This window comes from Rutidosis leptorrhynchoides, chromosome 2 (genome assembly GCF_046630445.1).
Source record: "Rutidosis leptorrhynchoides isolate AG116_Rl617_1_P2 chromosome 2, CSIRO_AGI_Rlap_v1, whole genome shotgun sequence".
Taxonomy (NCBI): Eukaryota; Viridiplantae; Streptophyta; class Magnoliopsida; order Asterales; family Asteraceae; genus Rutidosis; species Rutidosis leptorrhynchoides.
This window is the reverse complement of record NC_092334.1, coordinates 65832444-65857426: the sequence shown is the minus strand read 5'-3', so window position 1 is coordinate 65857426 and position 24983 is coordinate 65832444. Positions and strand designations below refer to the sequence as shown.

The window sequence follows — 24983 nt, the reverse complement described above, 5'->3', positions numbered from 1 at the left end:
ACGAATACGGGTGCATACGAGTAGAATTGTTGATGAAACTGAACGAGGATGTAATTGTAAGCATTTTTGTTAAGTAGAAGTATTTTGATAAGTGTCTTGAAGTCTTCCAAAAGTGTATGAATACATATTAAAACACTACATGTATATACATTTTAACTGAGTCGTTAAGTCATAGTTAGTCGTTACATGTAAGTGTTGTTTTGAAACCTTTAAGTTAACGATCTTGTTAAATGTTGTTAATCCAATGTTTATAATATCAAATGAGATTTTAAATTATTATATTATCATGATATTATGATGTACGAATATCTCTTAATATGATATATATACATTAAATGTCGTTACAATGATAATCGTTACATATATGTCTCGTTTCAAAATCATTAAGTTAGTAGTCTTGTTTTTACAAATGAAGTTCATTGTTAATATACTTAATGATATGTTTACTTATCATAATATCATGTTAACTATATATATAACCATATATATGTCATCATATAGTTTTTACAAGTTTTAACGTTCGTGAATCACCGGTCAACTTGGGTGGTCATTTGTCTATATGAAACCTATTCCAATTAATCAAGTCTTAACAAGTTTGATTGCTTAACATGTTGGAAACACTTAATCGAATAAATATCAATTTCATTTAATATATATAAACATGGAAAAGTTCGGGTCACTACAATACGATCGCATGAGCTAGGGTTTCGGGCCAGTATATGGGCTGCTACAGTACCAGGACCGATACTTTTATATATATATATTTTTTTCTGTTTTGCTGTATTTATATTTATAAAAAGTATTTATATAAATTAAATAAAACTTATATTTTTACAAACTAAAAATAGAAATAGAGAAAATTTATAAAACTTATATATTTAACAAACTATTAAAAATATATAATTTTTCTTTTTCTTTTTATATTTTTGAATATTTAAAACGTATTTTTACAAAAGCGTATTTTTATAAAAGTAAACTAAAAATTAATTTTTTTTTTATATATATAGCGTTACGCTTCCGGCGTTTAAGCAAGAATGCTCCCCGGCAGCGGCGCCAAAAATACTTGATGTGTGCGAGGTGGTGTATAAAATAGTTATAATTTTTACAAGGAAATACTATTAAATACGGTACATTTTTACACAAGATATTTATTTATTTATAGAATGGATATACCTAAACCTTGCTACAACACTTATAGGCAGTGTACCTAATCGTACAGTAGTGTAGTTTTTAGTAAGTCCGGTTCGTTCCACACGGATCTTTTAAACAAGCTTAACGCTATATTTTTAAAAACTATATTTGTAAAAATACAAAAATATATAAATAATATTATTATTATAAAAAGGGGATTTTTACCGTTTAATGACCGGTTTGTCGATTTTAAAACTTTAGTCGCAGTTAAAACCTAATGTAAAATATTAAAAATAAATATAACTTAATTTAAAGCGTAAAGTAAATAACGATAATGGAATTGCGATAAATAAAAGTGTGATAAAATAAAATTTCGATAATTAAAAAGTACGATAACTAAAAATGCAATTAAATAAAATGACAATAAATAAAAGTGCGATAATTAAAAGTGCAATTAAATATGAAATAAAAGGAATTATGCTTATTTAAACTTCCGTAATCATGATGTTTGACGTGTTGATTTTAGTTTATTCCCTTGGGTTAATTGTCCTTTGTCCTGGATTATTTAATATGTCCGTCTGGTTTTTGTCCATAACAGTCTATCAGTCATAAATATAAAGTGCGAGTGTCCTCGTCAAATTATCCTTATATCCGAAGTCAAATATTCCAACTAATTGGTGACTTAAACTGTAACAAGGTCTTAATACTTTGTTAACAATTACGCCAAGTGTCCTTGTACATAATTTCACCCCTGTTTTAATAAGTCTATTAACTATTAATCCATTCCCGTGTCCGGTAAATGAACGATTATTCGTACATATAAATATCCCGCCCATCGTGTCCGATCGAGTGTAAATGGTTATTTATAGGTACATCCAATTGTAAATCTTTATATTAAATTAACAAACTATCATTTAATTAAACAAATATAAAGCCCATTAATAGCCCATAGTCTAATTTTCACAAGTGTCGTTCTTTTGTCCAAACCCCAATTATGGTACAAAGCCCAATTACCCAATTTTAAATATTTTAGCCCAACATCATGATTATTTCGGCTTAAATAAGCATAATAATAACTTAGCTACGAGACATTAAATTAAAAATAACATTAACCATAATATACAGTGATTAAAAATAGCGTAGCGTTACACGGACAGAATTTCGACTTACGCCCTTACAACATTCGCTAACATACCCTTATTATTAGAATTTTAAAATTAAAATTAAAATTAAAATATAAATATATATATATATATATATATATATATATATATATATATATATATATATATATATATATATATATATATATACGAGTGATAGATAGAGAGATAGGATGATGGATATTTGATGAGCAAAAACCGCGAATTTATAGAAGTGTGGGCTTTCACCTACTGCCATGCGATCGCATAGCTTTTTGCCTTTCAGGCCATGCGATCGCATGGCCACTTGTTCCAGCTCACAAGACTTTGTTTCTTTGTATGCCGACGGTTTTTATAAATAAATATAATATATAAATAATTAGAAGAATTATTTAAATATTATATTATATTTATGTGCATAGTTGACTTATAATTTTTAGTCCGTTGCGTCGAGCGTTGAGAGTTGACTTTGGTCCCGGTTCCGGATTTTCGAACGTCCTTGCGTACAATTTAATATCTTGTACTTTGCGTTTCGCGTCTTGTACATTTGTAATTTTTAGACGTTTTTCATCAATAATTTGAACCACTTCGATTGTATTTTGTACTTTTGAGCTTTTTGATCGTTTGAGTCTTCAATTCGTCGAATCTGTCTTTTGTCTTCACCTTTTATTATTTAAACGAATATCACTTGTAAATAGAACAATTGCAACTAAAAGCTTGTCTTTCTTGAGGGATAATGCTATGAAATATATGTTCGTTTTTAGCATTATCACTCGAGTGTAGGCGTAGATGGATCGAGAAAGAAAAAGTAAAATCGAGTATGCTGAAACAGAAGGCTAGAATCCGTTGGATACTAGAGGGTGACGAAAATTCGAAGTTTTTTCATTCTACCATTCAAAGAAAATACAATAAATCCAATCTACGAGGGTTGCATATAAATGGGGTGTGGAGCGATTGTCCTACTGAAGTCAAAGCTGCAGTTTTCAAGCACTTTAGTAACCTGTTCCGTAACAGAAACAGCAGCAGGCCTATTTTGTTGGGCCAACAGCCCTTTAACAGCCCACGTGAGCACAGTTTAACGACAAATGAGGCAACAGAGCTTGAAGTCCGGTTTAGTGATGCGGAAATTTGGAATGCGGTCAAAGAGTGTGGTAGTACAAAAGCCCCGGGCCCGGATGGCTTTAATTTGAGATTCTATAAGAAATTTTGGGTCATCATTCGAGAGGACCTCATCATGGCAACAAACAATTTTTGGGAGAATGGCGAAATTACAGCAGGTTGTAATGCTTCTTTTATTACTTTGGTTCCGAAAAAGTGTGATCCCTTATGCCTGAATGATTATAGACCTATTAGTTTGCTTGGAAGTTATTATAAAATCACCGCGAAATTGCTTGCAACCCGTTTGAGAAAAGTGGTCCCTAATTTAGTAGGTTTTGAGCAAAGTGCCTTCATAAAAGGTAGGAACATAATTGATGGGACGCTAATCGCAAATGAAACGCTTGCTTATTGAAACAAAAAAACATTAAAGGTTGTCGGGAATGGCAAGGATACTTCTTTCTGGAACGACACTTGGATCACGAGTGTTCCCCTGAAGCTCAAGTTTGCTAGATTAGCGAGATTAGAGTCAGATCTCGATGCTTCGGTTCATGATCGAGTTAGATGGGATGGTTTAAAATGCACAGGGATGTGGCGGTGGACACGACAACCAAGCAGGAGGACTTTAACAGAGCTCGAGCAACTCAGGGCCATCTTAGCTGATGCTGCAATCAATCCAGAATCTGATGATAGCTGGCGTTGGTCTATGACGGTTTATAACTAAGGTACTATCCGGAAAAATTAATGATTTTCTTTTAGGTCCCGTTACAAATAATCTTGAAACGATGAGGAACAATTTTGTTCCAAAAAAAGTAGAGGTTTTGGTATGGCGGGCCAAAAGGAACAGACTTCCGGTGTTGATGGAACTTGATAAGAGAGGTGTAGACCTTCATTCCACTCGTTGTCCTATTTGTGATGGGTGTGTGGAGACGGTGGACCATGCTCTTTTACTTTGCAATGTTAGTTTGGATATTTGGCATAAAGTCTACAAGTGGTGGGGTGTAACGACCCGGAAATTTCCGACCAAATTTAAACCCTAATCTCTATATGTTTCCGACACGATAAGCAAAAACCCTAATATTGAGTCTAGAAAGTTTGAAATCTATATTTGGATGATTAGATACCCTTTTGACCAAGCCTGACGATTCACGAACATCTATGTGTATATACGATATGTATTAATAGCGTTAACAAAGTATTAGATATATAACACTAGGTTTAGATATCAGATTATTATATTTATCGGCGAGGGTAAAAGATAATATAGTTTTATAGATATCTAAAAATCTTTTTGTCAATTATCAATGAGTCATTGTAATAAAATAAAGGTTTTAACGTTATCTTAAAAGTTATAATTTTCTAGAAACCTTTTGACAAATTTTAAACGTTAACGGTCCGTAATTTTTATAAGGATAAATATTTAAGTAAAACGTATTCATTATATATATATATATATTTATTTTACAAAATGATTAAACATATTATTTAATTAAAAACATTTTGGATATAAATACACTTTGAAAAAAAAATAAAGAGACATTGAATTATAAAAGTAAATGACCACAACACTCAAAAGATTAAGTTGCATTTTGAGTGGGTTAGTTTTCTATAAATTTAGATCTAATTTTTGACAATGGTACGAGTCACTAAACTTAAAAGGGTTAGTTTTTTTTTACGTACGAAACTTTATTTGGAAAATCGGAACCGGGACTTTAGTTGAGTGACAACGTAAAAGTAAATTTTGTAAAAAATATATTTTTACCATTACCGTAAATATAATATAATATTTAATTAATTATTTAAATTTAATAAATAAATATATATAAAATTAAAATCTTGTGTCGGTCGAGAAAGACAAAATTTGAGCTGGAACCAATCATTTTCACAAACTCCCTATTTAATTCGATGTTTCTGTTTTCTGATTTAATAAAAAAAACACACATGCATACATGTTGTAAACTTACTCCGTATTACCAATTCCTATTACTATTATTTATATTAGTTATAAATATTTAGATTAAAGATTAATGTTATCATTAATTTTAAGATTAAGAGTGTTATAAGCACTAATTAATCATAAAATACTAAGACGAGGCCCTGCCCAAACATTTCCAAAAATGGTTCCATGAATGGGATAGAACTAAGGAGATTATGGGTTATAGCTATGGAGGTTATGGGTAATGCCCAGAGGTTTTGCTCGTGAGACAAACTAGTGTTTATTATCTCTGTTGCGTCTCCTTATTTTTCCTACAATATTAAATTTCAATATTGATACGTGAGCACTCTAAACTTAACTTTTTTTTTTTTAGTGTATCCCTGACTAGTGCTCGAGAAATTAGGATTATGCATGCTTTTATATTTATTTTTGTCAAAATATATTTTAGGATAGAATCTGAATTAGTTACTCCTGCGGTTAAGATAAGGTATATGATATATATGTTTTTGGAAAGGTGGCGAAAAACCATAAACTTTTCATTTAGATGTCGAATGGATTCGACGGACGGATTTGAAGTTATAGTCAATTAAAGTTTTGTACAAATTATTAAAAATGAATATTTTTTTACGTCGTCGTTAAAATCATCGTTATTAAAATTACTATCATTATTATTAAGACTTTTATTATTAATAATAACCAATATTTTTATCAACAACTATAAAATTATTATTTTAATTGTTATTATTATTAAAGTCATTAATTATCATTTATTTAAAAATATTATTACTATTATTATCATTGTTAACATTATGACTATTATAATAGTTATTATTATTATTATGAGTATTTATGTTAGTAACTAAAAACAATTAATATTTTTGTCAAAAACTATCAAATTATTACTTTGATTATTATAATTAATAAAATTATCAATTTATTATTTTGTTATTATTATTAATATTACATTATTATTTTAATCAGAAGAATTATTCTAGCGAACATATTGTTATTATTACAAATATCATTCTTAGTATAATTTTATAAATTATATTATATTTACTCTAATAAATTTTGTAAAAATATAAAATGACAATATTTAACTATAATTAATTATGTATAAATCTTTGGAATTCATTTTGAGTCAAATGAAATTTTATTAACTTTTGCATATTAGTCTCGAGCATTAGGATTGAGGTACACTAAGATTTGACTTTATTTGTTAAATTAGATATTAATCAATACATAAATATATAATTAATTAGGTTCGTGAATCGAAGGCCAACCTTATAAGTGTTCAATGGTGTTATATGTATTTTTACTACAAAATACATTAGGTGAGTATATAGTTCCCTTTTAAACTCTAAATATTTTTGGGCTGAGAATACATGCGCTGTTTTTATAAATGATTTACGTTATGGACACAAGTGATCAAAAATATAAATTCTACGTTGAGTTGTACCATGGCATATCTCTTTATACTTGGTAGCTAATATTTACGTAAGGAGCGTAAACGCGAATCCTGTTGATAGATCTATCGGGCCTGACTACCCCAACCGGGCTGGACGACCAGCATTTAACGGTTGCACAGTACTTCGTTTCGTTACTACACTTGGTACGGTGTAGGGTTTATTTAAGAGTATGCTGCTGTGATTTAAATGTTAAGTATGGTTACCAAGTGCTCAACGTCTTTTCTATACACGAGGAGTGTATTATGTATAAACTTTAAATCTTGTGGTCCATTGTTATAACGCTGCTAGCATCAAACCTATATATCTCACCAACTTTATGTTGACATTTTCAAGCATGTTATTCTCAGGTACGAATTAAGTCTTCCGCTGTGCATTAGCTTGTATTAAGGACATTATTTGGGACCATCTAGGCCATGATTCAAGAACGTTGCATTCGAGTCATTGAAGTTTGTAGAGATTATTATTAAGTAAATGGCAAATTAGGTCATTTGGATGTTATGAGATGTTAGGCGAATATGAAAACTCTTGATGTAATGATAGATTGCCTTTTAAGTATAAATGCAACGTTTGTAAAATGTATCATATAGAGGTCAAGTACCTCGCAATGTTATCAACTGTTGTAATTCGTTTGTAATCGATATGGACTTCGTCCGGATGGATTAGTTCGGGTTTTCACAGTTGGTATCAGAGCGTTGGTCTTAGCGAACCAGGTCTGCATTAGTGTGTCTAACTAGTAAGTTGTTAGGATACATTAGTGAGTCTGGACTTTGATCGTGTCTGCATGTCAAAAGTTTTGCTTATCATTTCTAGTCGAAAATCATCTACTTATCATCCTTAGGGAATTACCTGCTTATCATTCTTAAGTCTAGACACGTTTTACTGCATTTAGTGCATCGATAGTGTATAGACAAAATTCGTATCCTAGCGTATCCGTTACTATAGACATTGCCTGACGAATTTCAAAGATTCTCCGCAATTCATGGGATTTTGAGTATTATAAATACATATGTAAATTATGTATTGAAGAATACCAAACCCAACTCCTATAATCTATTCCAAACTAAAAATTCATTTCCCCGACTATACAAGATGGATTCTTCATCCAGTTCGAATTCCTCTGACTTCGATAGCTACGCCGATATGGATTTCCATTCGAGCTCCGAGAACAGCATCACCGGAATGGATCAACCAATTTCCCATCATCTATTCTGGATGAATTGGGGATGGGTTCGTAATATACTAAATTTCTGGAGGCAAGAAGAAGGTGATCCATTCCATCCACCAAATTGTCCTCTTAACGATGAACCTGAAGCACTTACCGGCGAACCTATACGAAACACCATTTTCTCGCTCATTTCTAGAGTATCTCGTCATGATTACATACTATCCCATATTTCAAATCTTGTTCATTCGCTCGTTCCAACCGTCAATCATCCCGGTATAATAGAAGAAGTCAACGAGCTTCGCGCTCGGGTATTGGCTTTAGAAAATACGGTGCGAAGGTTACAAACACCAGCAGCACCAGCAGCAGCATAATCTGTATCACCATCATCAACGTCGACAGTACTCTTATCACCCCCAAACCACAACCACACCGTAAATCTTAACATCACAAACCGTATCTCGGATATCAACATCACATACCTCAAAAACCTCATCGGAACTTCTAGTATGATCTTCGTTCTATATATCGTTCTACATCGATTATCTTCGATTTATGTATCGTTTTACCTCATTTATCTTCGTTCGACCTGGCGATTATGTAATCTCTAATTCTTTAGAAATTATGTAATCTAGTATTAACGATAAATCAAATGAGTTTAATATCTTATTGACTCATTAAATCTATGATTACATCTGAAGAAAATATATATGCAAGTATATTTTCATAAAGATTGTAATTAAAAAAAAAAAAATTTCCTTCGTACAAACTATTAATGATGAAAATATTTTAACGGGTGGGTAGTACCCGAGGAATATTTAGAATTCACATTAATAAGTTATACTGTACATTCTTCGAATCTGATTCAACGATCATTCACTATCCGATATACGTATCCGTTCACCACAGAATAACCATTTCTATTCAAAATTTCATATTTGGATTTTGACCTATCAGAATCCAACAAGTGGCATAACGAAGAAAACGTTGGACAAAAATAAAAAGTATTAGAAACAAACGAATTAATTAATTGAAATTGCGATAGGATTACACGCTAACTGTTCCGGCTAACTGTTCCCAACTGACTGATTAACATTTAATTTATCGCAATTTACATTCTCGCAATTTTAATTTCTGCACTGTACATACTGTCGGGACACATGTACAACAATACGTCGGATTAATTCTGAGACAACACGTTGTATAATGGGTCATGATATATATTTATTTATTTTACGCATTTTAAATAACGGGACACGTATACAAGGTTTCGACTTATCATATTGACCCATATATATATATATATCGGAACAACCATGGACACTCTATATACGAAGGTGGGAGTTGGCTATACAGGGTTGGAGTTGATTCCAAAATATATATATGGTTTGAGTTGTGATCGACACTGAGACCGGTACACGGGTCACGATACGTATTAATTAATATTAATATATTAATATATATATGATTATATTGAACGATTGAACAATTGGACTATTGGACTGCTAACGTTGGACAATTAAAATGAATTAAAATATTGATTATAACATATGGAACTAAACAATTCTTCAAGTTTGCCACTTGAATTCATCTTAAACCTCATTTGTACCTCGACAATTATAATCCTCGTTCAAATCTTTTCATGATTCTTGAAAACACCTCGATCGAGAAGTTGAACCAGCCGCACCTCGTCTACGGAAGAAAGATTTATGCATACAATTATGCACCTGGAAAAAAAAAAAAAAAAAACTTTCTAAACCAAAGTTATAGTCTAACACGTATTTGTGTCAGATCCTTTGGCATTTATTAGCAAAAACAACCTTATGACTCCTTTTCAAAGTAGCCAATTTTGTCACAGCTCCACTTCGACTTCTCAATAAGATTACTCTTAGTATAACCTCGATATATATACGTTGTTCTTTCGCTATCGTTACCGGAGAATCTTTTATATCCCATCATATTACCATCAGCGCTTAATCATCTAAAAATACAATCCTCCTGAAATCATCTTGGTTTGATAACCGATGATCCAGATCCGATAACTTTGAAAATGCTGATGAAGCAGCATGTTGTAGATGGTCTTAATGACCAAAAGTTGATGATAAAAGAAGGAAGTGTTAGGAACGCTTGATAAAAAATTTGGTACTGAAAACTAGATTGAGCAAACCGTGAAGGAGACTCTGAACAAATTACAAGGACTAAACTTGTACATAAAGAATCATGACGATTCTGTAGCAAACACATTGTTTCTGAATCTAAACCCTTATAGGTCAATCTTCATCATCATCCTTCGACATTAGAAATTTCAAGATATTATCATATCTTTCATGATAAATATCCTCAATATTTCTGAAGATATTTTCACCACTATCCTTATCTGAAATCATTTACTTCTCCGTAATATCAGCGTTACAATATAAAAGAAACTGTGTTAGTTTCTAAGTTCTAAAACCTTCGAGTTTAAAATAGGAATGTTCTGAAGCAGTGTTGGGAACTGATACATGAATTAGTATAATATAATGAAACTTGATCAACTTCATTATATTACAGTAAGTCATGTTGAGTCTTTAATGGGATGTGATGATTTACAGTACCATCATCATGTGCCATGTTACACGGCTCTTACATTCCATCCAATCTCCAAACATATTAGGAACATATCATCTTGACAGTTCTATTTCTCCAGGATATTCTGGTAATGTGACAAATCAAAATTATGCCATTACCATTTCTTTCTAAAAGCATTAGCTATGTTCATTTCAAATTTCACACCTAAGAATTCCGGACCATTGTTCGCTTGACTCGAGGACGGGAAGATACAACACCCAGCAATTACTCAGAAATTACAAACCGTGCATATCAATACGTATTGCCACGTAAAGGCACGGGAAGATTAAAAACACTATAACCCCAAGATAATAGTAGAAGTAAATAAAATCCTCCGGTGGTAGACGGAAGAGAAGAATGACAGATGTGAAAATTAGGAGTATATCAAGAATCAGAATTGGATGAAGCATATCAACGAATGTTTTAAAGTAGAAAAGTAGAAGATGTGAGTTGTGAAAAATAAGGAAAACGAAGGAGTTGATTTATAGCAAAGTATCTGACAAAGAAATTGAAACAGATTTGCCACATTAATCAAAGAAGATTCTGATTTTCTAAATCGCCGAAGAACCAAATCTTATTATGTAAGATTTTCTTTAAATCCCTTAAATCCCGGAAGTCAATAATAACCACGTCATCGGTTAAAACGAATATATTTATTTATTCATTCCACTCTTTTGTGATAGCTTCACTCGTTCGCTTCACATAATCGAATCGTCTTATCCATATCTTTCAATAATGATAAAACTCTATTATTGCCTTATATTCGTCATGAAAAACATTCTTATTGTTATTTATGACAACCTCTACCAAATTTCGGGGACGAAATTTCTTTAACGGGTGGGTACTGTAACGACCCGGAAATTTCTGACCAAATTTAAACCCTAATCTCTATATGTTTCCGACACGATAAGCAAAAACCCTAATATTGAGTCTAGAAAGTTTGAAATCTATATTTGGATGATTAGATACCCTTTTGACCAAGCCTGACGATTCACGAACATCTATGTGTATATACGATATGTATTAATAGCGTTAACAAAGTATTAGATATATAACACTAGGTTTCGATATCAGATTATTATATTTATCGGCGAGGGTAAAAGATAATATAGTTTTATAGATATCTAAAAATCTTTTTGTCAATTATCAATGAGTCATTGTAATAAAATAAAGGTTTTAACGTTATCTTAAAAGTTATAATTTTCTAGAAACCTTTTGACAAATTTTAAACGTTAACGGTCCGTAATTTTTATAAGGATAAATATTTAAGTAAAACGTATTCATTATATATATATATATTTATTTTACAAAATGATTAAACATATTATTTAATTAAAAACATTTTGGATATAAATACACTTTGAAAAAAAAAATAAAGAGACATTGAATTATAAAAGTAAATGACCACAACACTCAAAAGATTAAGTTACATTTTGAGTGGGTTAGTTTTCTATAAATTTAGATCTAATTTTTGACAATGGTACGAGTCACTAAACTTAAAAGGGTTAGTTTTTTTTGACGTACGAAACTTTATTTGGAAAATCGGAACCGGGACTTTAGTTGAGTGACAACGTAAAAGTAAATTTTGTAAAAATTATATTTTTACCATTACCGTAAATATAATATAATATTTAATTAATTATTTAAATTTAATAAATAAATATATATAAAATTAAAATCTTGTGTCGGTCGAGAAAGACAAAATTTGAGCTGGAACCAATCATTTTCACAAACTCCCTATTTAATTCGATGTTTCTGTTTTCTGATTTAATAAAAAAACACACATGCATACATGTTGTAAACTTACTCCGTATTACCAATTCCTATTACTATTATTTATATTAGTTATAAATATTTAGATTAAAGATTAATGTTATCATTAATTTTAAGATTAAGAGTGTTATAAGCACTAATTAATCATAAAATACTAAGACGAGGCCCTGCCCAAACATTTCCAAAAATGGTTCCATGAATGGAATAGAACTAAGGAGATTATGGGTTATAGCTATGGAGGTTATGGGTAATGCCCAGAGGTTTTGCTCGTGAGACAAACTAGTGTTTATTATCTCTGTTGCGTCTCCTTATTTTTCCTACAATATTAAATTTCAATATTGATACGTGAGCACTCTAAACTTAACTTTTTTTTTTTAGTGTATCCCTGACTAGTGCTCGAGAAATTAGGATTATGCATGCTTTTATATTTATTTTTGTCAAAATATATTTTAGGATAGAATCTGAATTAGTTACTCCTGCGGTTAAGATAAGGTATATGATATATATGTTTTTGGAAAGGTGGCGAAAAACCATAAACTTTTCATTTAGATGTCGAATGGATTCGACGGACGGATTTGAAGTTATAGTCAATTAAAGTTTTGTACAAATTATTAAAAATGAATATTTTTTTACGTCGTCGTTAAAATCATCGTTATTAAAATTACTATCATCATTATTAAGACTTTTATTATTAATAATAACCAATATTTTTATCAACAACTATAAAATTATTATTTTAATTGTTATTATTATTAAAGTCATTAATTATCATTTATTTAAAAATATTATTACTATTATTATCATTGTTAACATTATGACTATTATAATAGTTATTATTATTATTATGAGTATTTATGTTAGTAACTAAAAACAATTAATATTTTTGTCAAAAACTATCAAATTATTACTTTGATTATTATAATTAATAAAATTATCAATTTATTATTTTGTTATTATTATTAATATTACATTATTATTTTAATCAGAAGAATTATTCTAGCGAACATATTGTTATTATTACAAATATCATTCTTAGTATAATTTTATAAATTATATTATATTTACTCTAATAAATTTTGTAAAAATATAAAATGACAATATTTAACTATAATTAATTATGTATAAATCTTTGGAATTCATTTTGAGTCAAATGAAATTTTATTAACTTTTGCATATTAGTCTCGAGCATTAGGATTGAGGTACACTAAGATTTGACTTTATTTGTTAAATTAGATATTAATCAATACATAAATATATAATTAATTAGGTTCGTGAATCGAAGGCCAACCTTATAAGTGTTCAATGGTGTTATATGTATTTTTACTACAAAATACATTAGGTGAGTATATAGTTCCCTTTTAAACTCTAAATATTTTTGGGCTGAGAATACATGCGCTGTTTTTATAAATGATTTACGTTATGGACACAAGTGATCAAAAATATAAATTCTACGTTGAGTTGTACCATGGCATATCTCTTTATACTTGGTAGCTAATATTTACGTGAGGAGCGTAAACGCGAATCCTGTTGATAGATCTATCGGGCCTGACAACCCCAACTGGGCTGGACGACCAGCATTTAACGGTTGCACAGTACTTCGTTTCGTTACTACACTTGGTACGGTGTAGGGTTTATTTAAGAGTATGCTGCTGTGATTTAAATGTTAAGTATGGTTACCAAGTGCTCAACGTCTTTTCTATACACGAGGAGTGTATTATGTATAAACTTTAAATCTTGTGGTCCATTGTTATAACGCTGCTAGCATCAAACCTATATATCTCACCAACTTTATGTTGACATTTTCAAGCATGTTATTCTCAGGTACGAATTAAGTCTTCCGCTGTGCATTAGCTCGTATTAAGGACATTATTTGGGACCATCTAGGCCATGATTCAAGAACGTTGCATTCGAGTCATTGAAGTTTGTAGAGATTATTATTAAGTAAATGGCAAATTAGGTCATTTGGATGTTATGAGATGTTAGGCGAATATGAAAACTCTTGATGTAATGATAGATTGCCTTTTAAGTATAAATGCAACGTTTGTAAAATGTATCATATAGAGGTCAAGTACCTCGCAATGTTATCAACTGTTGTAATTCGTTTGTAATCGATATGGACTTCGTCCGGATGGATTAGTTCGGGTTTTCACATGGGGCATTCATGGCTCTACAAATTTGAGTATTAATGAAGCCTTTCGTGGTGTCTCTTCAAATCAAATGTCGAGTTTGGGTGCGAAGATCTGGCAAGCAGTCGAATGGACGTGTGGTTATCTAATATGGAAAAATCGGAATCAAAAAATCTTCTCCAACAAAGGATGGAATCCTCCGGTTGCGCTAAATGAGATACAAGTTAAGAGCTTTGAGTGGATCGCGAAACGGTGCAAAAGTAAAAAGATCGATTGGCACAACTGGCTACACAACCAGCTTGTTTTTTTTTGTCTTAGTCTGTAATTAGTCGTGATATGTTGCTATGCTGCAACCTTTGCATCATGGTGATATAATAGTCTGTGAGCATTTATATAAATCAGTGTGCTAGTATGTAAAACTATTTGAGTTTTAATAAAAAATTTATCTGCCTTTCAAAAAAAAAAAAAATACAATTTCTTAAATGTTGAATATATTTGTAGATTCAATTATATAACTTTCGATGCTCTTTAGACCTTAACGTTCTAGAGGCTATAACACCCTTTGAACTCCAACTCTTCAATAGAGACTTGATCAAAGGAATTGGAATTTTAAGAATGTGAACTTCAATGTGATTCACTTGAAAAAATTGAAATTACTTGAAAAGTGATGGTGTTAAATGTAAATTACTACATCTTTAGACCATATATAACCCTCACTTTGATGTCAAAGGCAAATGTGGTGATGTGGCAATATCAAGAAGTGAAGTTTTTAAATGGAGAGTGTTAAATTTGAGTGTTAAATTTGTGATGGGTGGTGTGGTAAAATATTATTGGAAGTTGGGTATAAAATATATAATTTAATAATATATAAAAATTAATGGAGAAATCTGATTGGTCCAAAAATTTCTGACGCCTACCTTTTTTTCCCGTCAGATTCTTGACTGACGCCCCCAAAGCGTCACGGGTGACGCCCCGTTATGAGCGTCAGGGGCGTCAGGGCCTTGACAAGTGGGATGCCACCTAGATTTTTGGGGCGTGAGAGGGGGTGGGTACATATATTTTTTTTTTACATCAGTTTGGGATCACTCAGGGAACTAAACTACCCACGCGTTCATCTCCCGTAGTTGCATAACTCGCCCCCAACTACTGTTCTGGAGAAAATCCGGACCAATCCGAAGGTATGGCCGGTAAAACCCCCTCTCTGCTGCCCCACACTAAGCGAAAGCGACTTGTGTGGATACTTCAAGTCAGGGATAACATTGAGTGTAATGTTGCAGTTCAGCAAAGTTGAACTTCTAACCTCTCGCTAACTAAAAAAAGACAGGCCATTACCAGTTCAGGTACAAATCAATGTTAGAATAAAGATGTTAATAAGAAAAAAATCTTGGCCACAAGTAAGCATTCAACTTCGTCACAATTATATATAATGACACAAATGTAGACACATATACATGCAAAACCACACCAGATTTCTCGTGACAGAGATCACAGGCCAATAAATCTACACTTTCCAACAAATCTTGATTCACAACTTTTTCAATAATCATCAATTGGGTAGTCTCATAATTTAATCTTTTTCATCTGGGGTTGTCTAATTTTCAGTTTTGATCAAGTTTATGCTATAATCTCGCTGTTTCTAACATCCCCTGTTCAAGTTTCTAAAAAAAAAAAAAAAATCTTCTTGGAAACTTCCATTTGAGCCTATTTTTTAGAATAAAAAGTTATACCAAAGGGGGTACCTTTGATTATGAGTAACATTAAATATCTTTATGTGATCTATACTTTACTTGGTTACCTAGATTAGTGGTTGTACAAACTCCTTTTTTATATTATATTTTTTTAATATTTACATTAGTCTTTAATCTTTATAAATAATTTGTGGGGTTAGTTAATTTTGTCATTTTAAGATGGATTACTGTTGTTCAACATTGAAAAACAGTACCAAATTGGTAAAATTAAGTGTGAATGGGGATGAAGGGTTTTTGAGAGGTGAAAAGATTAGGTGGAGCTTAAACGGCAACGTTTGGGTAAATAGAGTGCAAAAAAGCTTAAATTTTCAAAAGCAGACTAGCAAAATTACAAAACTTGGGGTTGCTTTCAATGTCATTACATCAGATAATGGCAAAGAAACCTTGGTTGAGGTATGGTTTCCAACATTATTATTTTGTAAATGGTTGTTCATGTGTTCAATTGTTACAATTCAGTTCATTTGTAGTTAATTTATAATAATTTGTGGTTCATTTGATAGCTTAATTTATTGTAGTTTTTGAACTTCTTTAAAAAAAAAAAAACCTTTTTAAAAATTTGTAATGGATCATAAAGATTCTTAACCCTCCAACTGAATTCATTTATAAATTTCTTGATAAAGTATGCTAAGGATAAAGAAATGTTTTTTGTATTATATTATGGAGAAAATTTGTGCAAAATTTTGGGTTTTTAGTTAACATTTAAGTTTAATTTACATGGTTCATAGATCTTTAATTGAATAAAAACTAATATTTTTCACATTACAGACACTGACAGCACCAAGTTTTGAAAGAAGAAGAGTAAATTCAAAAAATGTGGCTGCAATCATACTTGGTGGTGGTGCAGGAACTAAACTCTTCCCTCTTACTAGCAAAACCGCTACACCCGCCGTAAGTATACGTCTTTATTCTCTATGATCTAACAAGTTTCAAGATTCATGTTATTGTTTGCTTGACTAATGTACATGGAATAACTCAAATTCCTTAAAAACTTTGGACGCAAAGTGTTTTGGGTCAACCCAACCTGATCTGTTTTGTGACATACTAATGTAGCTAGTTAGTAAATGGGAATTATTTATACCTTTTACGCGATTTTGATGATACATGTTTTACAGGTACCTGTAGGAGGATGCTATAGGCTTATCGACATCCCTATGAGCAATTGTTTAAACAGCACTATAAACAAAATATTTGTTCTAACTCAATTCAATTCCGCTTCTCTAAATCGGCACATTGCTCGTACTTATTTTGGCAACGGTGTGAATTTTGGCGATGGTTTTGTTGAGGTATGATGCTTACGACCGCTTGTAATCTTGAATAGGATCTGTATGTTCTAAATTTTATGAATGTACAATATGTCCCATTTGAAAATGTGATTGTGGTTACCATATTAATTAATGCATTGAATGTTGGTTTCGGGATTTTTGCTTTTCGATAGGTTTTGGCTGCCACTCAAACGCCCGGGGAAACAGGAATGAATTGGTTTCAAGGAACAGCAGACGCTGTGAGACAATTTACATGGGTTTTCGAGGTGCGTTGATAAGTTTATATCAATTTCTTGATTGAATGTACTCTCAAAAAGATTCATTTTTTATAATAAGTAATCGACTTTTTTGGTTCCTATAGGATGCCAAAAACAAGGATATTGAGGATATACTAATCTTGTCGGGTGATCATCTTTATCGCATGGACTATCTTAACCTGTTGCAGGTATGCGTACACCTGGTTTATTGTTCACCATGAAGTAATAAGACTTGCTATTGAACTTATTAAACTTTTTTACTTTCTAAAACAGAATCATATTGACAGAGATGCTGACATCACAGTTTCTTGCGTGCCAGTAGGTGAAAGGTTTGTTAATGTCAATCTTTATACTCTTACCGTTATATTTTTAAGTTTTTTTTTTTTTTTTTTTTTTTTTTTTTTTTTTTTTAATCAAATGTGATATGTGATTGTATTATATAGCCGAGCACCTGATTTTGGGCTACTGAAGTTCGATAACAAGGGTAAAGTCATTCAATTTGCTGAAAAACCAAAAGGCGACGATTTACAAGCAATGGTCAGTAGACATAAAGTAAACAAGAAACATATCTGATTTTAAATCCATTTTCTGAATATGTTATGTTTTTGCAGCGAATTGATACTAGTTTGCTTGGATTATCACAAAAAGAAGCTAAAGAATCGCCATATATTGCATCAATGGGCGTTTACGTTTTCAAAAGGGATGTTTTGTTAAATCTATTAAGATGGGGGTACCCGACATCTAATGATTTCGGATCTGAAATCCTTCCTGCTGCCGTAACAGAGCACAATGTGCAAGTAAGGAAGGATTTAATACATTTTTAGCGTATATTTTTCATTTTTTTTATGTTTTTATGTAATGTAATTATGATAATTGTGACAGGCGTACTTATTCAGAGACTACTGGGAAGATATCGGGACGATTAAGTCTTTTTATGACGCGAATTTGGCGCTTACAGATGAGGTGATATAATCGTGAATGTGGTATTTTTCATTCTTTTGTATGAACAGGTTAATTATCTTTTATTGAAGTTTAGGTCATTTTGAAGGTACCTAAGTTTCAGTTTTATGATCCAAAGACTCCATTTTTCACTTCTCCTAGGTTCTTGCCACCATCCAAGATCGAAAAAAGCAAGGTAAACTCGTACACGATTGAATAATCTGTTAGTTTCTTAATAAGGTGTTTAAATTGATTAACCAATTATAACATTATGTACATATGTAGTCATAATAGGCAGCTGTTAGTGTTTGGTCGCGAATGAATAATCTAGCTTGCTAAAAAGTTTATTTTTCATTTATTTACAGCTCAAGAATGCAATTATTTCACATGGTTGTTTTCTGAGAGAATGCAACATTGAACACTCAATAGTGGGTGAACGTTCCCGTTTAGATTCTGGTGTCGAGCTTAAGGTGAGTTTTGCAAGATAATGAAATTTTTTTTATATCTACATGACTACATTAAAATTATTATAACTTATTTAAATTTTCTGTTACAGGATACACTAATGTTGGGGGCAGATTACTATCAGACAGAATCTGAGATCGCTTATTTGCTAGCTGAAGGAAAGGTCCCAATTGGCGTAGGACGTAACACAAAAATCAGGTAACACAATATCACATACCAACACTGAAATTTAACAAAAAATTGGTTTCTTTAACGATGCCAGTTTTCATTGCAGGAATTGCATCATAGACAAAAATGCAAAGATCGGATGTGATGTGTTGATCATGAACAAAGATGTAAGCCAATGTTTCACCTATGAATGATTGTTTGATTCGGGTTATTTCTTTTTTAAAATGATTTCAATGGATGAAAAAAAATGGTTATCTGGAAGTAAGTTAAACGGTCTAAAGTTTCGCAAGAAACGTGAATTTTCTATGTATAATAGTTGTTGTGATCTCATTTTATATACTCATAATATTAGTTTTTTTTTTTTTTTTTTTTTACTGTTCTGAATTTGTTATGGGTCCAAATCTTGATAGGGAGTTGAAGAAGGTGATAGAGCAGATGAAGGATTCTACATAAGATCTGGGATTACAGTCATATTGGAAAAGGCTACAATTAAAGATGGTGGTGTTATATAAAGCTCCTTTTTAGTGAAGGATGAAGGGTAAAACTACAAGTGATGATGCAGAGAGTACATGATATGTCCACATGTGAACTGTGACCAAGATTAAGTTGAAGTGCACCATGGGTTCTCTTGGCTAACATGGCTGTAGCCATACAAAGAGCCATAACATCCCTTTTTCTTGCACTCAACTTTACTAGTACTATGTATTATAACTGCACTTATAATGCCAATTATTGTTATTAAAATTTGTAATAATGCAATTCACATATCACATATGGGTATGTTACCAATTTGGCAATATCTAATAAAGTAAATGGAGTAGTTTATTAGTAAAGTGATGTAAGTTTATTTAGTATAGATCTGAAAAGTGTAAGGTGTTGGATCTGATGGGGTTAAAGTCCCAATCCCAATAGGATCAAAATGTTCCAATAATTATGGACATAATGAAATTCCCAAGGTCTACAAGTTGCAAAACCAATGAACTTGTCCTCTTTTATGGGGTTTTCTTTTTGACTAAGAATAATAAATTCATAAAATATTTTTTTCTCAAGTGGCGGTCCAATGTTTTAGTCAATGATTCACAAAACATGCCCAAATAAATGGAGATGCATTGTTGGGGTGTTCGCGTGCACCATCAGAGACTAGCAATCCTTCATAAAAAGCGAAATGGGTAAGTTACTCAACATATCTTAAGGTGGCAGAAAAGGGTCAAAAGGATCACGGGTACCCGGATAGGCCGTGACCTTATCCGTTTAGCCGTTTACTCCGCATTTAATGTTTATTATTTTATTTTATCCTTTGAATATGCCATATTTTGTGCAACTGTGTTCTATTGGTAATGATCATATAACAAGCCACCTTCACAACAAGATCCGACTTCAACTTTAAGTGTTTCGAAGAGAGTTCGAATCATAGTATCGGCGTAGGTTCATTTGAGACACTTACCTAAGCGATTTCAAGAATTTGCAGTTTCATTTACATGTTCCAGTATAACAACCATCTTAAAATAAAAAATACGACAACAACAACAAAATCCAATTTCACAAATGTGAGGTACGGAGGAGGAGGTAAGATGAAAACAATAATATAATAATCATAAAGCAACCATCTTTATAACAAAAAACAAAAACTGGTTCTTCCATAAAAGCAACCATACGCTAATTAAGGTAAGATGTAAACAATCATAAAGCAACCATCTTTATAACAAAAAAACAAAAACTGGTTATTCCATAATGGCAACCACACACTAATTAAGGTCAAAATGAAGTTATGTAGGAGTAGTAGATAGCAAATACAAGCAAGTTAAAACTTAAAAAGGGGCATATAGAACACTGATAATTCTTGATTTCTGGTCAAATTAATCCCGAACAAAACTGAAATAGTGAACGCCTATTCGAAAGTCTTGGTATTCCAAACAACAAAAGATTCTTTTTTCTGAAACTTACATTGTTGAAATCCAGTCATGGCTTTACCCATTAAAGCCATTGCAGCAATACTTGGAAACTGCTTTTTCTGCGTTTCATCGTTTGCAAATTTTGGATCATCCGCTTTACAAGTATCCAACGTCTCGAGACTTTTCTGATTTTGGTTACGGCTCCACCTTTTAATCCAAGAATGTGAAAGCATCACGTCTTTACATTCAGAAGACGAATCACTTTTCACACTGCATTCACCCACTATAGATTCTGATTTCTCACCAAGGCGTTTATCAAAACCTCTGGCAAAAAATTTGTTCAGTTTACTGTTAGATGATGGTTCAGCCAGTTTTGAGATTTTGGTACCATAAGGGAGAGAAGATGAAGAGTTCAATTTGAGACGTTTGATCCATCTGTTTCCTGGTTCTGAATGTAGGTTAGTGTTGGAACATTCGTTAGAGTTTGAGTTGCTTGTGTGATCAAGATTTAAGTGTAGTGTGTTCATGTCCAAACTTTGAGTTCTTGATGTGCATGGCTCGGCTTTATTACTTGAGGTTGACGCAGCTGGTAGAGCGGAAATTTCTACATTCATATCGGGTAGTTCTATTTTACGTTTTCTGCTCGTGTCTTTCTCTTTTGACATGGTAAGTGGAGGTAGAAAGGGTAAATTCGATTCCACGATGGTGTCCTGAATGTTTAGCACGAAGTATGGTAAGGATAGCATATAATGGGAGTAGAGGAAAAAATAGCAAAGATTATAGTTTGGAACGGGTCAATATGAGCAGGTTGGGTAGGGTTGACCCACAAAGCTTTTCCCCAAAGCTGTTTAGTTTGCTATAAATAACGCATCAATCCGTTTAAACTGTTTCATACTAGATAAATTCTTTTCTTTGACCCATGAAGATCATAATCCAAACCAAACTATTCAAAGAAACTGGGTCAAAAGTGCCAAATCTAATTGGGATTCAAAGAAAATGGGTCAAAAGTGACAAATCTAATTGGGATTTCTAGTTCAACACTGAAAGAAACTAACTGTAAATTGGATAGCATATATTTTATTATTTTTACTAAAACTTAGCTACCTACATGGATTCTTAGAAATCAGAACAAGACATATTGAAGAGAAAATAAAACCAAATAGGATTTTAAAGGCATAGTAAATATACCTTGTTTGGCCGAGACAAATCTACACCTGTAACAATAGATAAGAAAATTCAAGTTAATAATCAATGGCAGAAATTGACTGATACAACATCTGTTACAAGATGAGACCTACAGTTATGAAATTATTAATAGTAACTAAAAGATTACCAGAAAGATGATTCTCTTTGAAACAGCCGAAGTCCATAGTATCCGTATCAGCTGACGACTCATTTTTCTGAACATCTAAAGAAGCTTTTACACTGTCAACATTATCCCGTGATTCGTGATCTGAGGAGTCTAAAAGTTGGATTTTTACTCCTCGTTGACCCTGTGTAAAACGTGGAGGGCTGTAGTTAAGATCTTCAAAAGCTTCCCCGTTAAATTGGGTAGATAAACGGGACCCTCTATAAACCTGACTTTCTCGAAACACTTCAACATCAGTCTGTTTTGTGATCAATAAACTGTGAGTTGTCCTCGAAAAACTATGAATGCCACCTGTCATCCTCGCCATCTCCGCGTCTCGAACATCCTGAAACGAGCATTGTCCATGAGAACCAGTCTGATGTGGAAAGAATCCTAGTCCTATATGTTTTTGCATTCTTTTGTACTGCCCTTCGATAGACGCTGGTGAACGGTGGCTGCTTGTAGAAGGATCGTTCGCCTTCAAATGGGGTGTGTTGTTTTGTTCAAAAAATGAGGGCATTTCGGGTTTTTGGCTTATAGGAAAATGTTCTTGATCAGAAGGGCCTGCGTACGAGTAACTGCTCTCCCCAAAAAACATGTGATACTTTTTCACATGTTCTGTAGGTTGAAGATGTCGTTCGCTTGACGAATTTTCGAAATTAAAACCATTGTTAAAGTTAGAAACTTGAGGTTGGACTGTCTTCAATTTCCCTTGTTCGTGACCGATTTTAAAAAACGGAAAAGATTGACTACTTGGCTTATTTAAACTTATGGTCAAATCAACATCTTTGATCCCTTTGGAATAACCAAAATTATCAGATGCAATTTCACCCCTGTTCATGTGTTTCTTCATATCACGATCATTAAACTGAGTTAAATGATCATGTGTATCTGTTTCAGATCTTGTTCCTGTCCAATGCGTCAACCACGACAATTGGTTACGATTTACAGAAGATTCCACTGCTTTGCCATTGTTCCTGGGCATGATGATTTTAACTTACTGCTTCCTATCACCAATATCACCTTTCGAGTATGACAATAAGTTACCTAAAGAAGAAGGTTCAATAGATGAAAAAATAAATTTAACACCAAGAACCTTAACCCTATACCATAAGCTGAAAACAAGCAAATACCAAATATAACTACAAAGCAACTCCAATATTCACAAGTAACAAAAATAGTAAATGTAATGCACTTTGTTAATCTCTAGTAAACAATCAATTAATTCGGTAAACAGATTAGGTTTTCCCTGTTCAGACTAACCAGGTATCGGTTACAAATTATCAATATATCGAAAAAGGTTGTACATAAGAGGTGAATTAAGTCCTGCTTGAACGATGATCCAAACAACTAATCCAACTAAATTACACATGAAAACTCCATAAAAAGTTCGATAAGGTTATAAATCTTAATTACTCAATACATCTACAATTGTTTGCATAAAACTACCTGATCTCTACAGATGCAGATGTACATAATTAAAATGGATGATACATACACAAATCAACAACTAACAGCAACAAATTAGTAAAAGTAAAACAAAATGAACATATAACATAACAACACTAGTAGAATTATGGAATTAGGTTTAAAAACTTACAGGTGATATTGATGAAAATTACAGAGAGAGAATTGAGTATGTAGTGAATAAATTGAGATAATAATATGTGGTGGAAGTTGAAGTAAATACTCCTATCAATAAATAGGAATGAATAAAAGATATTACGGAGTATTATTATTATTCGTTTACAGTGGGCAGTCGTACGTACGAATTGAAGAAGAAGAAGATAGATATTTACAGATGATGTGTGGCCACGGTAAGGAGGTACATGATGCTTTACATGCATATCATAATTGATTTAAAATTTAAATGAATTATACATATAAATAACATACTAGTGAAATAAACCGTGGAATCACGGGTTTGTTTAAATGAAATAGTTTAACGATGTGTTTTATATATTAAGTGAACGTAAATGATAAAGTCATATAGTTTAGTGACCCGTTTAACCATACATTCCGACTAAGAAATTTGTCATTGTTTTTACAAATATATTAATATACTTAACTTCGTCATAATAAATTAACTACATTTATTCTCCCACCACTTACTTTCAATTTTGATCACAATTATTATTTTTCTTATCATAAAATTTACATTTCAACATTTTATTGAGACATGTATTTCACATACATATGTAACTATGTAACGTAATTAATCACGTAAAGAAAACTTGTATTTGAATAATAATAATAATATAATAATACTCCCTCTGTCCGACTACAAATATTCAGTTACTTTTTGCACAAAGTTTTAGGAAGTTCTACTAACTTCATTCTCAACCAATCAGAAATCTTCTCTCTCCAGAATAACATCTTCTGATTGATTAAAATATCAAGTAGATACTTGAAATGGGATAACCCAAAATAGAAAGGTGGATCATTATCATTTTCAGTATTGTA

At 32.0% G+C, this 24983-nt stretch overlaps 2 protein-coding genes across 3 annotated transcripts; one reads left to right on the top strand and one right to left on the bottom strand.

Annotated features, from left to right (window-relative positions):
- Window positions 1-15910: 15910 nt before the first annotated feature.
- On the top strand, window positions 15911-20228 carry LOC139890967 (glucose-1-phosphate adenylyltransferase large subunit 1-like). Of its 2 annotated transcripts, none has more exons than XM_071873902.1 (14): window positions 15911-16582; window positions 16955-17077; window positions 17302-17472; window positions 17625-17717; window positions 17813-17896; window positions 17982-18037; window positions 18152-18245; window positions 18320-18505; window positions 18591-18671; window positions 18745-18843; window positions 19013-19117; window positions 19204-19310; window positions 19387-19447; window positions 19691-20228. In XM_071873902.1, the coding sequence occupies exons 1-14, from the start codon at window positions 16349-16351 to the stop codon at window positions 19790-19792; spliced, it is 1596 nt and encodes a 531-aa protein (XP_071730003.1). In that variant the 5' UTR covers window positions 15911-16348; the 3' UTR covers window positions 19793-20228. The 2 variants fall into 2 exon arrangements, with proteins under 2 accessions (XP_071730003.1, XP_071730004.1); XM_071873903.1 differs by having other exon boundaries at window positions 18757-18843; window positions 19691-20226.
- Window positions 20229-21029: 801 nt separating this feature from the next.
- LOC139890966 (uncharacterized) lies at window positions 21030-24245 on the bottom strand. Its single transcript, XM_071873901.1, has 4 exons — window positions 24121-24245; window positions 22506-23567; window positions 22361-22386; window positions 21030-21882 (listed from the first exon to the last, which is right to left on the bottom strand). The coding sequence occupies exons 2-4, from the start codon at window positions 23503-23505 to the stop codon at window positions 21169-21171; spliced, it is 1740 nt and encodes a 579-aa protein (XP_071730002.1). The 5' UTR covers window positions 23506-23567; window positions 24121-24245; the 3' UTR covers window positions 21030-21168.
- Between the last annotated feature and the right edge of the window lie 738 nt (window positions 24246-24983).

Coding starts and splice junctions, on each gene's coding strand:
- LOC139890967 (XM_071873902.1), top strand. CDS start 16,349: ATGGATTACTGTTGTTCAACATTGAAAAACAGTACCAAATTGGTAAAA. Junction 17,078..17,301: donor GCAAAACCGCTACACCCGCC/GTAAGTATACGT, acceptor CATGTTTTACAG/GTACCTGTAGGAGGATGCTA. Junction 18,246..18,319: donor GCGACGATTTACAAGCAATG/GTCAGTAGACAT, acceptor ATGTTTTTGCAG/CGAATTGATACTAGTTTGCT.
- LOC139890966 (XM_071873901.1), bottom strand. CDS start 23,505: ATGCCCAGGAACAATGGCAAAGCAGTGGAATCTTCTGTAAATCGTAAC. Junction 22,387..22,505: donor CAAAGAGAATCATCTTTCTG/GTAATCTTTTAG, acceptor CTATTGTTACAG/GTGTAGATTTGTCTCGGCCA. Junction 21,883..22,360: donor ATTTGTCTCGGCCAAACAAG/GTATATTTACTA, acceptor CTAAACATTCAG/GACACCATCGTGGAATCGAA.